This window comes from Pempheris klunzingeri, chromosome 8 (genome assembly GCF_042242105.1).
Source record: "Pempheris klunzingeri isolate RE-2024b chromosome 8, fPemKlu1.hap1, whole genome shotgun sequence".
Taxonomy (NCBI): Eukaryota; Metazoa; Chordata; class Actinopteri; order Acropomatiformes; family Pempheridae; genus Pempheris; species Pempheris klunzingeri.
The window spans coordinates 14,749,002-14,764,013 of record NC_092019.1 but is presented as its reverse complement, the minus strand read 5'-3'; the positions used below and the strand labels follow the sequence as shown (position 1 = coordinate 14,764,013).

Below are 15,012 nucleotides of genomic sequence, written 5' to 3'. Positions count from 1 at the left end.
AGGCCATGTGTGGTTTAGTCTGGGGTTGAGGGCAAGGTGAGGGTTTGTACTGACCTATCTCAGTGTACAAATCTGCCTCATGAGCACCAAACTTGACTGAAGAGCAATATAGATGTACACTTAATGAGAAACATAGTCCAGGAAGCGAGCATGCAGGCCTCAGGAGTTTTTCAGCACTGGATTATGCACATGTTAAGGTCTATAAATTGACCAAGTGGGAGTATGGGAATGTAGAGAGGCATGAACAGGGTGAGGGTAGGCATGATTTTTAGTGAAAGTGTGTGCTGACAGGGAGGGGGAGGGGAGTATCCGTGTGTCAGGGACAGTGTGAGGGCTCATCCACACACTCACTGCATCAACAGAACGACTGAGGCTTGCACATTGTATCTGTCACCACCAAAACCCCTCTGACATTCTGGGAACAGCGTGTTGGCCTGCAGTTGCTCCCTGGAATCAAGCTCTCATCCGCACTTGTCTAGGTCCCAACTCACCAAGTTAACAACTGACCTGATGGACAGAGCAGAGAAACAGCTGCTGCTCTACAAGGCCCTGGAATGGAAGACAGCAGGGGGGTCACGCTCCCACTGATGGCCTTACCAGACACGTCTTGATACACGAATCATACCAGCGTCAAGTTTTGCCATCTTCCAGACATTCAGAGAAAACACTGCCATTAGACAGCTGTTTTTATATTAATAGTGATATGGTATTTTATATTTGTGTCATGAAGTATTCAAATAACTTACTTAAAGGTATAATGTATCATTTTTCAACAAATGTCCAAAAACGACTAGAGTTGTGCACTTATATCCCAAATGTTTCCAACAATGTTCAAACCCAAGGAAAACATAATTTTATTCAAAGTAATGGTGCGTTTCCTTTGGTCGCCTGCAAATGGCATCATATCCCCTTTACACCCTCTTGCAGCTATGACTTTTGGGTAAACATGGGAAACACTGGTCAGAGAGTGAGGAAAGAAGTCAGTGAACTAATTACCCAGCAAATCTGTTGTTTTTTTTCACTCTATTGTTTTTATTGCTCACTTCTGATGGATCACAATCATTCATTCCTGTTAGCAAGTACATGTTACGTTAGTTACCGTTACTTGTGGCTATTTCATTAGAATGAAAATGACATAAGGTGAACAGACATGAATAAATATGTCTAAACATAACGTGATCATGATTGCTGTTTGAGCCACATCAGAGACATCTCCCATGATCCCACGTCACTTCATAATGTCATCAAGCTACCTCTATTGTTTTGATTGAGAGACCCGTAGCGACAAAAACTACATACTGTGCTTTTAAGCATTAATGCCACGCCCAAAAAACCCCACCATAACAGGTTAACATCCTGCATTCAAATGCTTACTTAAAGTAAGTAAAAGTATAGATGTATTTGCAACGAACTTACTTATAATATCAAAAATAGATTATAATTCTATCTGGGAATAATATATTATTATAGTATTGATATTATTGTCATTATTATCCATGCATCACAATGTATACTGTACTTCAGCGCTCTATTTGGTTGAATTGGACCTAATTTTAGTTGCTTTACACACTGTTGAGTAGTATAATCTATAGCAATGCACCTTATTTTATAAAATGTTTGTGTGTTTTGTATGTGCAATCTTAATCTGAAGTGTGACCAGTCACTTTTATCTGTTTGATAAATGTAGTGGAGTAAAAGTACAATATAAAACATAAACAAGCATAAAATGGAAAGTTCAAGAATCTAAAAATTGTACTAAAGTACAGTACTAAGCTGTAGTAACGTTACTATATGATGTTTCATAATGTATGCAACATAAAATTAACATTTGCCTTGTACTTAGTATATAAATATACATATATATAGACAGAAATGTCTGTATCTTGTGTCTCTTTCTTCCTAATACATACTAGAAATACAGCCAGAAGGGATCAGTTACACAGTGGAACATAAACATTGAAAGCTCCTGTGTTTTATATAGTTTGCCCTCTGACCTGAGTGTATTAGTGGGGTCAGAATTTTCACACCTCCTTCAGACCACCCCTACTGCCCATCCAGAGTGAGCCACTTGTGTTTTGCTGCTTATGCTTGTGTGTTTTTTAATGTAGCTGATGAGTAAAACATCCATCTATGGCTGCATGTAGCTTGAGCTTGTAAAAACATTTCGGTCTCTCTTTCCCACCAGGCAGCAGAGTGAGGTTCACTGTCCTCACCCACAGTGGATGAATGACTCCCTGAGAAGGTCTCCCTGCTCCAGTCAGTTGACCTGTTTGTGGGTGTGTGTGTGTGTGTGTGTGGAGGAGGGGGGGTGAGTTTCCTAGGAGAGCCTGGCAATGCCGACTGACTAATGTTGGGCCTCACGGCTGATCAATGCTGTTGTGGAACTGCGCAGCTGACAGCAGACAATGAACAACACACTCTTCTAATGGGCCGTGTGTCCTGCACGACACCAAAGAAGAAGAGGGCTTCAGCTATAATGGGGCCTGTTGCTAATGAACTGGGGTCTGAGTGGGGAAACTGGGGACCAGAGGCCAGGAGTCTACTGGTCAGCCTGAGCTGTGAGCACAGGAAAACCTCAGACTTAAAATCAGATTTAAAATCATGCTTTTAATATAACATCATAATATGGGATAATGATTTTAATCAATACAGAAGTGATTTTCAGCACCCTTTAGGGTTTGTTCACAGATTTTCTCCTTTATGTCACTCAAACTCCGGATCGATTTTAACAGGCTGAAATCTTGTCCAGCACCGCCCACATGGCTCCGGGGACCCCGCCCTCTTCTCCGCGGTGTGAAAGTGATCTCAGCAAAGGCAGAGCTGACGTTTAAACTGTGGCACAGACCCTCTGCTGTCAGTGCACCGGACCTCTCTCTGCAAGGAGTTACTTCTGGCCACCGTGGACTTGGAGGCAAAATGAAGCGAAGCCACAATTACAGCTCATCGGACAGCGACCTGGATGACAATGTTGAGGTGGAGAAAGATAGTGGCGACGAAAATGGGTATGTTCACTTTTTCACGTCTTAAGTCTGTGGTTTTAATTCATCCGACATTTCACCTTTTATTTCATGCGCATTTGAATGTGTTGTCTTGCATCAGTTGATGAATCTCGGGAAGGGGGGGGGGGACTAAATGTTTGCTTTCAGTTAGATAATAATTAATTGCTGTTTTATATTTCAGTCAACTTGATTCTCACGGCTCGATGTCACCTTCCACAACCACCCAAGTTCAAGCCAGAAAAAGGCGCAGAGGGGTAAGTAAACTCATTATCTGTGGTGCCAAGCTGCGCACGGCTGCTTGATGGATCCCACTGTTTTCTAGCCACCTGTGACCTAAATTATATTGTTGTTGGTTTTTTTTTGCCCATTTACAGATTATTGAGAAACGGAGACGTGACCGAATCAATAACAGTCTGTCAGAGTTGAGAAGATTGGTGCCAAGTGCTTTTGAGAAACAGGTAAATTGGTCATACCTCCTTCCTCTCATTATGGGCTGACACACGTCTGGCCATATATGATTTGAGGTTGACAAATGAAAGGAGATTTTACTGTAATTAAAAGTGACATCCAGCTTTCCTATCTCTATACAGGGATCAGCTAAGCTGGAAAAAGCAGAAATTTTGCAAATGACTGTGGACCATTTGAAGATGCTTCACGCATCTGGCGGCAAAGGTAACAGACCCTGTCTTTGGCTTTGAATAATAAATTAGTCCTCAAGATGAGGAAATTTCCTGAAAATTATGTTTCTAACCATCAGACTGTTTCCTTTTCTGACAGGTTACTTTGAGGCTCATGCTCTTGCTAAGGATTACCGCAGCCTGGGCTTCAGGGAGTGCCTGGCAGAGACAGCTCGCTACCTGAGCATGGTAGAGGGTCGGGAGAGTGCAGACCCCCTCCGTATACGTTTGGTGTCCCACCTCAGCAACTACGCCTCTCAGAGGGAGGTGCACAGTGGACTGGAACACTTAGCCTGGGGCTCTGCCTACGGGACTCCCCCGGCACATCTCCCCCACCCACTCCTCCTCCAACACCCCCAGGGCAGGACACCTGCATCCAGAAGCAACAGTAGCCCACCCTCCTCCACCTCTTCTTCTTCTACAGCTCCCTCCTCCTCCACTGAGGCATCTGGGACAACCAGACTGAGTGTCATGCCCCCCACAGAGTCCCTCAGGGTGCCTCCCAACGGCTCGCTGCCCCTCAGTCTGTCTCTGCCCACATCCAAGCTTTCCCCACCACTCCTTTCATCCCTCTCTTCGCTGTCGGCCTTTCCCCTCTCCTTCGGTGCTTTCCCGCTGGTCTCCCCGACGGCCCTCAGTACAGTGAGCCCCTCCTCCACCCTCTCCAAGCCTTACAGGCCGTGGGGCACGGAGATTGGGGCCTTCTGAAGCTAACAGCTGGACTGAAGGCAACAGCTGAGCTGTGCCCACCACCACAGACTGGGCAAGACAACCTGCCTCATCCGTTTTATGGCAATAAAACACAGGGGAACAAAGCAAACTGATTTTATTTTATTAAGTATAAAGATTATGTTGGAGAGGGTGCTGAAAGGGTGTCCTCTCAGTATGTCATAACTCTTTGAAAAAAGAAACTCGTTTTATGTTGTTCATTGAAATTGATAACTAATTTAGTTCACATGCACTGTCTCCAGGTTGAGGACTGATATATGACATGTGGACCATGGATAGATCAACTGTAAGAACAAATGTAGAGGAAATATTTTGTAGACCACATACTGAAATGTCTACATTTGTCGACCATGGATGTCTGTATTTAACATAAAGTAGAGTTGCTTAAATTGGTCTACTTCTTTAGTGGTATCAGAACTCATGGAAATAAATTGCATATTATATGTGCCATTGTTGGAAAACTAAACACTTGAGAATCAAAAACTTGCATTCTTGTATCTATTTGTAATATTTTTGTACAAATAAATTGAGTTAAAAGTACAAAACATGGATTCAAACCAAAGTGTCTGTTGTGACTGTTGCATTTGCTCCTTTGACTCTGGAATATTTTGTTTTCATAAATTATAATATGTAGCTATTTGTTCATGCTTGATAGTCCTTTATACAAGCAGACTAACTGCCCTCCAAGTGATTAAGATCATATCTTCCCAAATGACATATAATCTGCAGGTGCATTTTTGTTGCAATCCTGTGGAAGTTAATCATGAGCTATAATAATGTCCCGGTTATTGACTGAAAGCTAATTCCTTCACTGTGGGGCAGGTAAGTAACCAAATCTGAGAGCATTGTTGCCCTTATGAATACCCAGGAAATCATTAAGAGCCAGAGGAAATCCTTTACAATGTTGCCCTGACCTCACCAGCCTGGGTTAGTCTGAAACGGAGACAATAGTGTGAACAGGATGGGGACATTGGAGGAAAGCGCTTAAAAAGTACCACACAGACAGCTGCGCTAATAAATCACTGCTTCAGCTCACTGCTGTTCTTGCTGGTGACACAGATTTTTTGGGCTTCACTGTTTTAATGAGTTATGAAGTCTCCTCCGTTCATGCAGCACATCAGGCAAGAGGCAGGCCAGGAGGGGCAGGCTCTGCCTGTGATTTGTTCCCTAAGGGCTTAAGCCACCTACTATTAATAATAAATGAATTATTTTGCTTTCCTTTCACAACAATAGTCAATAGTCATTTCAAACTATACGAGTATTTGAGTGTCTGCACTGACGTGCCTTCGAGTGAGTGACACAAACCTTGCTCTCACTAAATGAGACTGTTTCTAAATTTCCAAATCCTCATGGCCATCATGAAATTATGAAACATAAATAATCCAGATTCTATCAGTGTTTTTGTTATTCTGTTTTTCCAGTGTTTGCATTTGGCCTATTGTGAACTTTTGCCCTATTTTTGGATCGGTTTGGACACCAGTTTGGTTTCTTTAGCTTAAAAAAAATCTGCCACTGCCACCTAGTGGAAGTACTTAGTCCTACATATGCCTAATGGACAATCATGGATTCATTTGATGTGTTTATTATAGGTTGACCCCAAGGAATAAGCCTGTATGTATTTTGAATTATGCCAAAAACTTTGTTACCATATATGAATTAATGTCAGACTGAAACATGAATGATGGGGGAAGACTGTGGTTCTCAGGATGTGTACATAACTGGTTCTTTTATTTGGCAGTTTACATTTCCCCTCCTCTTTCAGCACAGAAAAAGTATTAGATGATACATGCCATGTTCACAGAACCTCAAACCTTTATTCAGCAAAGCTTTCACAGAGAAATATATGAAGGGAGAAACACAAGCAGCAGAGGATGCAGGCAGATATCAGTGGTACTGTATATTAAAAAGACACTAGTTCGCCAGTGCGCTGAATGTAAAGCATCTCGCATCCATTCTCCATCTAATCCCCTAAAGAGAGCAGAGGCTAGTGATGCCTTGTGGTAAATTCGCATTCACACCCACACAGACATACTTTATGTTCACCCTATCGATATCAAGGTTGGGGCAACAGCACATTCCACTGTCCAAGTCAATATGCATGGTACCAGTATGGTGTTATAACATTCAAGAGATTAATCCCCAAATACTGTGTATGTAACACAGCTATTGATTTGGCTAAAGATGGATTCATTGAGAAATAAAGTTGTCAGGGTAGGCGGGAATGTGCAAGTGTATAAACAGTTGCTCCCATTGGGCAAAGACATTCTTAATTACAATAAAGCACCTATCAAGTTCATTATCAAGCTCATTTCAGAGGAAGTGGACACTTTATGAATCTGTGGGTTTGGCGTATTGTTAAGTTCAAAGCGTGCGTGTTGAGAATGAGTAGGTGTGCGTGAGGAAGATACAGATTGGATACGTTGATACCTTGAGGAGCCTGTAGTCTAGGTACACCAACCGTTGTTCTTCACAGAGACACAGAAATATCATCATCATCATCATCATCATCATCATGACATCATTAGGAAACACTGCAAATGCCAGCCAACTCACAACACCGAGGGCTTTCACAAGAAAATGGTTGTAGAGTGAAATTTCAAGAACTGAAACATTAATCAATTACAAACAAAACGTTTGAAATCATACAGTGAAGTACAGTACAATCGCTGTATGTACTTCACCTACCATCATAGATAGATAGAGATAGATAGATAGATAGATAGATAGATAGATAGACAGATAGAGATTTTAAGAAAAAATATATACAAATAGCCATATTCTCACATTTTCTCTAAAATCAACAAATCCATTCAACTCTCAAGATGAGTGTTATCGATGTTTGTATCCACTGATAATACTGATAGTAGTGAGTACTGGTGGTGTGGTGTGTTGTGATGTGGTGGTGAGGTCCTCGAACCTGAGGGAGGGCCGGGGCGAGGGAGGGTGGGGGCAGGACTGGATGGAGGGACGTTGATGGACCATGGAAGTCAGGAGTTGTGTCAGGCTCATGCTGCCTGCTCTTCCCTCAGCTCTTTGTTCCTGCGCACCACAGCTGCACGTCGCTCCTGACAACAACAGAGTGACAAAGTGGAAATACTTGTTCTGTTCGATTAAGTCTTAATGGAAATGTGGAATTTTTGTGATTTCTCTGATACAACTGAGACATCTGCACCGCTCACCTTCTCCTGTAGACGCTCGATCACGGCTGCCAGATGAGCGTCACGGTTCTCCTTGATCTGCTCCATCTTCAGCTGGAGCTTCTCCTCGGCCATCTTGCTGAAGTTGCTGTTCTCTTCCATGGCCTTTAGCAACACGTCTCGCTCATGCTCTCGCTTTTCTGCCAAAGCCCTCAGCACCTGGGCCTCCTGGTACTAAAAACACACAGCAAAAAAATAATTGAACAACTGATTCATTTTGAATGGTTCAAAATCCAAAAGGTGTTTCCTTTTTGCATTTGAAACCCCCAAAGCCATTTCATACAGGTAAAACATTCACCTTCCTTCGATCTTCAGCAGCCTCCAGTTTCTTCTCAATGTCATCCAAGGAGATGTCCCTCTTGGGGGGTGAGGGGAGATTGTGGGCCACATCTGACACTGGAGACAGAGGCTTGAGAATCACCTCAAAGGCCTGGCCAGAGGCTCGCTTGTTTATATGTTTCACCTCCATGTCCATGTCTGTAAATCAGACAATTATGATGAGAACAGCAGCAAAACCAATCTCCAATAACACAATATGTCAGTCAAATAGTACGTAATTATCACTAATGTCTGTATATACATGCGGATAAAACGTCCATGGGGAGCAGTTTGTTTGGTTCAAATGAGAAAATCGATGTCTGAGCTGATCCATACCTTCAAACTCCTTCATAGGATTGTTGCGTGACTCTGGGTAGAAGCAGGAGCAGATGAGGGAGAGGACAGACAACTCCTTCATCTTCTCTTTATATGCTGTGGAAACATAAACACGTCATGGCATCCTGGTGAGTGTCTCTCTGTTGCTTATGAACACAGTAAAACAGGCAAATTAATAGAGCACATTCTTTCCTATCATTTAATGTCTTAATTTGGAAAAAATCTCAACTATATTTATTAATTTGTGGCAATATTTTTTAAAAACCGTAGCTGGGTATTAAACAATTAGCATGAGATGACTGCCGTATTAATGATCTATTAAAAGTCTGAAATGTACGTAAGTGCCCTGTTGCTTACTCATTGAATGGATGAGTGTGTTCTGTGATCAAACTAATATTCTTTTTTTGGATGTTACGGCAAGATATTTGTGACTCATTTCAATCCTGAATTCACACTGCCTTGTCTAATATCCCCTCGCAATCTGCATAAGATGATTGATACGGTAGCCTGTGAGTCAAGTTATTTGATTTCCTGTTGAACTCGCAGCTGTTTGCCCTGCTTCATGATCACAATAGTAGGGTGTATTTATATTTATCCATCTCCTCCCTACCTTATTGTTGAGTGTTGCTGTCATAGCTGTCAAATACAGCTGAGTAATGATCCTGACGTTAATATCGAGCTGGGGTAAGATCTGCTCAGTTCCTTGCTGGCTATTTTTAATCTCTACCAATTCTGAGCGCTTTTCCCATGCTCACTCTTCCTGTATTTGACAAAGTGCCCACCAGGCTGTTCAGAGGGGACTACAGATTGTCCGTGCTGCTAAGCCTTCTGCTGCAAAGGCCAGTGTGTGAAGCAGCCCCTTGCTGCAGGGCTGGACTGCCTCCCACCCTGCCATGCACCTGTCTCCTCCGCTATATCTCTGCCACCACACACACCACAATGTCTGCAACACCATACTGTGTTTCAGAGGGAATAATGGGGTTGCTTATTTTAAGGCATCATTAACATTTTCAGTATGCATACAGAGACTTAACAAACCTATGGAAACAAATATGCTAATTGCCTGGCCTACAAGAAAAACTGTCCATAAGAAAAGATGATTAATGCAGGCTGTAATATACTTTTTATCTGTAAATGTAAGATTCACTGTGCTAACTTAAGCCACTGGGATCATCTTTTCATTTATTCTTATGCCAGTTGTATATTTTTTGTCAAATACATGGCTGCACATCTGTCACAGCTGGCGATGCATCCTTGGCAAGACAGAAATAAGGAAAGCTACAGACATGAATGAAAGCACCATTCCCAAATATATGAACCGATTAAATAATCACGATCAGGAGGCGTTTAGGGCACAGAAACACGTTTTTAAATGACAATTTACAGCTTGTGCAGGTTTAATTATAGCAAAGTAACATAAGAGTCAGGCTGATGAAGCCCTCTCAGCTTCACTGTCATCTAAATGGTCGGCAGCCCAGCATCTTGGGTGGGGTCCGTCTGCATTATGCTGCATGTTGGGGCCGCTGTAGCATGAACAGCAGGTGCGGCGTTGTAAATAAAGCTGTCAGTATGGTCCAATAATACACTGTTACAAAATTTAGGATTAAAGAAAACGGAAACTAACACACTGACATGGATGAGGAAAATGAGAGAGACATTTCAGTAATCTAATGTCGGAGGATACTTGGCTCACAAGCCCACATTCTTGCTGTCATCACACCCAACTCTGTGCTGAAACAATAGGCCCACAGTCAAAAGAGAAACATCAAGGTGAGTGATCTATTCCCACTTATAGTTAATCATTCAAAAGAGATCATTTCTGAGTGGAGCCATTACAGATGCACGGCCACCAGCAGGTAGACAATAACCAGGCCGACATGAGCTCCACACAGAGAAGATGCAGCTGTCACAAATCCATCCATCCACCCACGCATCGCTTTAAAACACGACCAGTGTGAACATGCTTACCGGTTGCTGTTTTGGCCATGGCTGATGTATTTCTCCGCAGAGGATGCTGTGGCTCTGTTCAGGTGAACGGTGATGCTGCTTAAGGCACTGAGTCAGCGAATAGACCGGGGTAGGATCGGATGGCAGACGGGAGGTGGGCACGCACGGGAGCGCGCAAGCAGACCCTCCCTTGTGTCCGCTGACGCGCAAAGCGGTTTTTCAGCATCCAGTGAGAATATTCAGCCGACTGGAAGCTGGCGATTAAAGCACAAAGTTAATAAATAAGACCGGATATGCGGGGACGTGTGTTTTATTACATCCAAATTTATGAAAAGCAAGTCCACGGCAACCCAATCCAGCCAATACTGAAAATCCCGAACAGAGGACATCATAATCCCCTTTCAAGGTTTGAATACGGTACAAATTAACCACTATTAGGGTGATTTTTAAGAATATAAAGGATCAACCCATCTTGAGATTACTAATAAAACTGGCTAATAAGAGTACAGTATACAGAGTAGCCAATCTGCTGTGAATAGTGTCCATTTAGCCTTCTCCTTAACTTCACTGTTATTTTCAATGAGTAATCAACACGGGTGAGGAAGCTGGTCTCCATTATACTGGGCTTCTTCATCTTATAGTGTAACAAACCTGCTTGACACATACACCAGAGTGCTTATTGCACTGAGAGACAGCTGTAGCATGCTGTGAGCTTGTTTTACTCCAATGAGGCAGAACATAAACAACATCAGACTGCATGAGGGTTTATTAATAATAAGACATTCAGTGGAATATTTCTCTCTTAAAATGAGCGATATTTTGTTGCTGTTTTTAGGTTATAAGTGGAGCATCTAGAAACACTACAGAAGCCTAACCTTAAAAAGCAACATAACATACATTCAGCATTTAAGAAAAAATACTCTAGATGATACATATTTGGAGAGTTTTGAAACAGCAAATATCATCATATGGACACAAACCAACAATATCAGCAGAATTTCTTTAGTTTTCATGAAACAAGGACAGTTCGAGTGATTTTGATACAGCACCTTTCTAAGCACAGGCTCACCGAAATGTCATGAAGTGGTTCAAGTTTTATGGATTATGAACTTTACATGTTGTATAAAACGTAGCCAACCTTAAATAAGACATATTTGATGACCATAAGCTGCAGTATAACATTTAGTGCTCAGTTAGAATTGTATTTAAGTTAAATACAATAGCAAACAAAGGTAAGATAGTGCATGCTGGTTTATTATGACATAGAAAATCAACCAAAAAGGATAAATAAAAGGCAGTGCATAATTTAAAAAGTCTGTGATTGTTCTGGACATATTGACCATGTGCTGGTGAGCAGGAAAGAACGTATACAAAAATATGTTTAAAGCTGAGTTACTACATTATACCACGTTTTCAGATACCCGGATTTTGAAGTATTCTTGCAGGTCAGTGCAATAAGTGTTACACTTAGTTATGCTCTGCTTTGGCCCTCAGCTGCTTCTTGATGTAGTAGCCAACCAGTATCTGAGGACGTTGTTGGTAACTGTGAAGAACTTCATGAGAGCTGTTCAGCTGATCCCCCTTCAGTCGATCCAGTAATGTCACACAAACCACAGCCGCTTTAAACAGGAAATGCACGTTAGGAACTCCACATCTGTGTTTTAAGACACTGAAAAATTGGTCAGCTGGAACATAATGCTGACATTGCACTTTCTCACCTCGTAGACCACTCAGCTTGCACATAGCAGCAAAAACTGATGACTCCATTTCAATATTGCAGACCGCTGCTTCACTGGCTTTTTTGAGGTAGTCCTGTTTATCCTTCTCAGTGTAGGAGCAGAAAGCGCCGTCCAAACGGGCTTGTCCTGGGTGATTGATCACATAGAAGACAGACAGAAAGATAACAAATGAGCGACTCTACATGTTGGTGAACAATGTGATTAAAACATCAGTGCATCAGAACTCATACCTTCATAGAAATCCAGCGTACACATGGTGTTGCCAATCACCGTCTCAAACTGGTTCAGCTCCTTGCTGCACTGCAACAGCTCCTCGGCCAGGCTCTGGTCCAGATCAGTATTGCGCACCACAGTCTTCCCCAGGATCACCTGCTCAATTTTGGGCAGGAAGTTGGCATCCACAGACTGCTTGGTGACAACAACAGTGCCAGGCTCAAGTCCTGACAACCAAAAATAGCAAATGAGACAAACATTAATTCCTACATAGCTTAATTTAAAAGTTTTTTTTTTTTCATATATATGTTGAAACATCATACAGGACTGATCAAAACTATATTGAGTAAATAAAGCATCATTTTAAAATCAAAAACACCAAAAGGAATTCTTAAACCTCCAATTCTAAACAATTCTTATTATTATTAACGTGTCTTAGGTTCAATTTGTAATTCAGAAGTACAATCTACGAGAATCAAATCCAAATGCACCGTACACTTTTGCAATGCTGGAAATGATACATGTGGAGTGTACAGTCAAAGATATGTCACAGGAAAACACCCAGTGGTTTAGAGTATTGAGTATGAATTTCAATTACTCACTTCCAAAAAGTGAACACAAACTAAATGCTCTCTCTTATAGAGAAAACTGGAGAAATTGCATCACTGGCTAATAGCAGCTATACACAACAAGGCATGTTAGATGGCAGTGCGGTAAATTCACTTTGAGCTCCCTCTGGTGGTAAAACTAAGAAAAAGTGTCTGTGGACAAAACGCACTCAATAATACTCAATAAATAATCAATTGTTACCTACTGCGCATGACCGCAGTGATCCAACTCATGGCAAGGACATTTCACACACACACACACACACACAGGGAGTCAAATCATTTCCTCCTTACAGTGGAGACCTGGCAGGTTTACAACAAATATTTCCAAATAATGAGCTTACCTATTCCACCTGATGTCCCAATGCGTATAATTGTAACATCTGAGCAATGTGCGTGATGGAGGAGCTTTATTAGCTCATGCAACATTATGGCAATAGACGGGATGCCCATCCCATGCTGCAAAATAAAGCACAGACAGATGTCACACAGTTGTCACTTCTATTAACTTTTTTTAAATTAAAGTACACAGATTATTATGATTACCACTATTACTAGTATAGCATGTGTTTACAAAAGACAAAAATGTTAAGGTGGAGATTTTCTCTTACATACACTGACAGAGAGTACTGGGCCAATTTTGTACATAGCGTAGCGGTCCGTTCCAGCACAGATGTTTGGGTACTCTGCTTTGGGGTCCTTCATACTGAGCTCAGAAGCAATGTACTCAATGAATGATTTCATTCTCCAGGGGCTGCCCCCGACACACACATACTGAAAGAAAACACACAAAGAAATGTAAATATCTGCTGAATAAAGATGATTATGGAGGGTGGTTTTTTTTTCTTCACAAATGAAGGTTATAAAAATCCTTACTTTGACATCACCAAACATCGCTGGTAGGTTGTGAGTCCCAGTTCCTAAACTGAAGTGGTAGAGGATGTCATCCTTCAGCGCATCCAGGTGTGGGTTGTTGACACAAACAGGGCTTAGAGGGAGGGTATGACAGATTTTTACAAAATATAAATACTTCACTATAGCCCAAATCATGCACAGCAGAAAATGTAAGCAAAAATATCATGACTGACTTCCTGTCAGTTCAAAAGTTTATTATAATAAAGAAGATATAAACTAAGTTAAATAATTTCCTTCGGGGTGATTAAAGTTGATCTTATCTTATTACATGTGACATTTGGATTAGGGTTATGTCATATGCAAACACGTGTCAGCAACTAACTGCTATAAAAACAAAGCCAATAACTTTTACATAATCAACATTATCTGAATACTTAACAGCTAACCGGATATGACAGTATCCTGAAAGTTAAATCATTTAGTTAAAGGAAAAACAGAGCCGACATCCTGACACAGCCCGTGGTTTCCTCGTTTAAAAGCTGACCTTACAACATGTATCAACTGTGTTAACCAATAAGTTTCTAAACAAATGCAGCGGGACATTAACTTGGGGCTGGACTGAAGCTACTTACCTGCTGCATGGAGAGTTTCGCTTGTCGTCCTTTGGATCCATCTTCCTGAAAACAGCTGTGTCCGGACAAAGTTATCGACTGACAAACACCACCAACCTGTAAAAAGCACCCGCAGGTTACAATTAAAAACTGGTGTGTGTGCTTAACCTAACAAGAGTGGAGGAATAAGCCTAAACTATGACTCAAACCAGACAGATAATTATCAAATTAAGAGCGTCCCAGCTTAGACTCTGTAAATCAGACATCGCCGCACACCGCACTTCGTCGGCACCAGCGGGGGGGAAGAGGACACAATTAGCTCCATCTTTTAACCTTCAACAAAAGCCGACAGCACAACAAGAGCCAAGAAACTACAGTACAAACCCCGGATAGATGTTTCCTGCCGTAGTGTTGCTGTTTGACTGCTTTCTCCTCCGTTTCGGACGAATTAATTTCGCTCTCTGAACTTCTGACGTCGCTACCGTAACGTGACGTTCTGCACGTCACCAGCGTCACAACTGTCCGCTCTCGGTCACGTACTGCGGTGGTCACACAGCGGACGTGCAGCTATCACACCCGCTGATGTCCGCAGAGGTGTGTTATTGTGTTGTGTTGCCAAATGATCCCTGGCAGAGCCAAAGTCATAGTTTAATTATATTTGATGACGGTTAATGTGATGTGGATTCCAGCTTGTCAAGAAATGGATGAATTAATGAGGTATTCAGTTCAATTCATAAAGTACTGAAATATGAGTTTAAACTTTACTTAAATAACAAACATTGT

At 41.8% G+C, this 15,012-nt stretch overlaps 3 protein-coding genes across 3 annotated transcripts; 1 reads left to right on the top strand and 2 right to left on the bottom strand.

Moving 5' to 3' along the window:
• Positions 1 to 2,893: 2,893 nt before the first annotated feature.
• LOC139205518 (hairy/enhancer-of-split related with YRPW motif protein 1-like) lies at positions 2,894 to 4,866 on the top strand. The gene is made up of 5 exons (XM_070835762.1): positions 2,894 to 3,002; positions 3,181 to 3,253; positions 3,374 to 3,457; positions 3,590 to 3,671; positions 3,777 to 4,866. Exons 1-5 carry the CDS (start codon positions 2,917 to 2,919, stop codon positions 4,382 to 4,384), a joined length of 933 nt encoding a protein of 310 aa, XP_070691863.1. The 5' UTR covers positions 2,894 to 2,916; the 3' UTR covers positions 4,385 to 4,866.
• A 2,246-nt stretch (positions 4,867 to 7,112) lies between these two features.
• Positions 7,113 to 10,312, bottom strand: stmn2a (stathmin 2a). The gene is made up of 5 exons (XM_070835187.1): positions 10,225 to 10,312; positions 8,257 to 8,352; positions 7,901 to 8,079; positions 7,585 to 7,776; positions 7,113 to 7,470 (listed from the first exon to the last, which is right to left on the bottom strand). Exons 1-5 carry the CDS (start codon positions 10,241 to 10,243, stop codon positions 7,411 to 7,413), a joined length of 546 nt encoding a protein of 181 aa, XP_070691288.1. The 5' UTR covers positions 10,244 to 10,312; the 3' UTR covers positions 7,113 to 7,410.
• Positions 10,313 to 10,995: 683 nt separating this feature from the next.
• On the bottom strand, positions 10,996 to 14,722 carry upp1 (uridine phosphorylase 1). Its single transcript, XM_070835475.1, has 8 exons — positions 14,614 to 14,722; positions 14,251 to 14,346; positions 13,640 to 13,751; positions 13,379 to 13,537; positions 13,108 to 13,222; positions 12,173 to 12,382; positions 11,922 to 12,068; positions 10,996 to 11,822 (listed from the first exon to the last, which is right to left on the bottom strand). Exons 2-8 carry the CDS (start codon positions 14,289 to 14,291, stop codon positions 11,671 to 11,673), a joined length of 936 nt encoding a protein of 311 aa, XP_070691576.1. The 5' UTR covers positions 14,292 to 14,346; positions 14,614 to 14,722; the 3' UTR covers positions 10,996 to 11,670.
• Between the last annotated feature and the right edge of the window lie 290 nt (positions 14,723 to 15,012).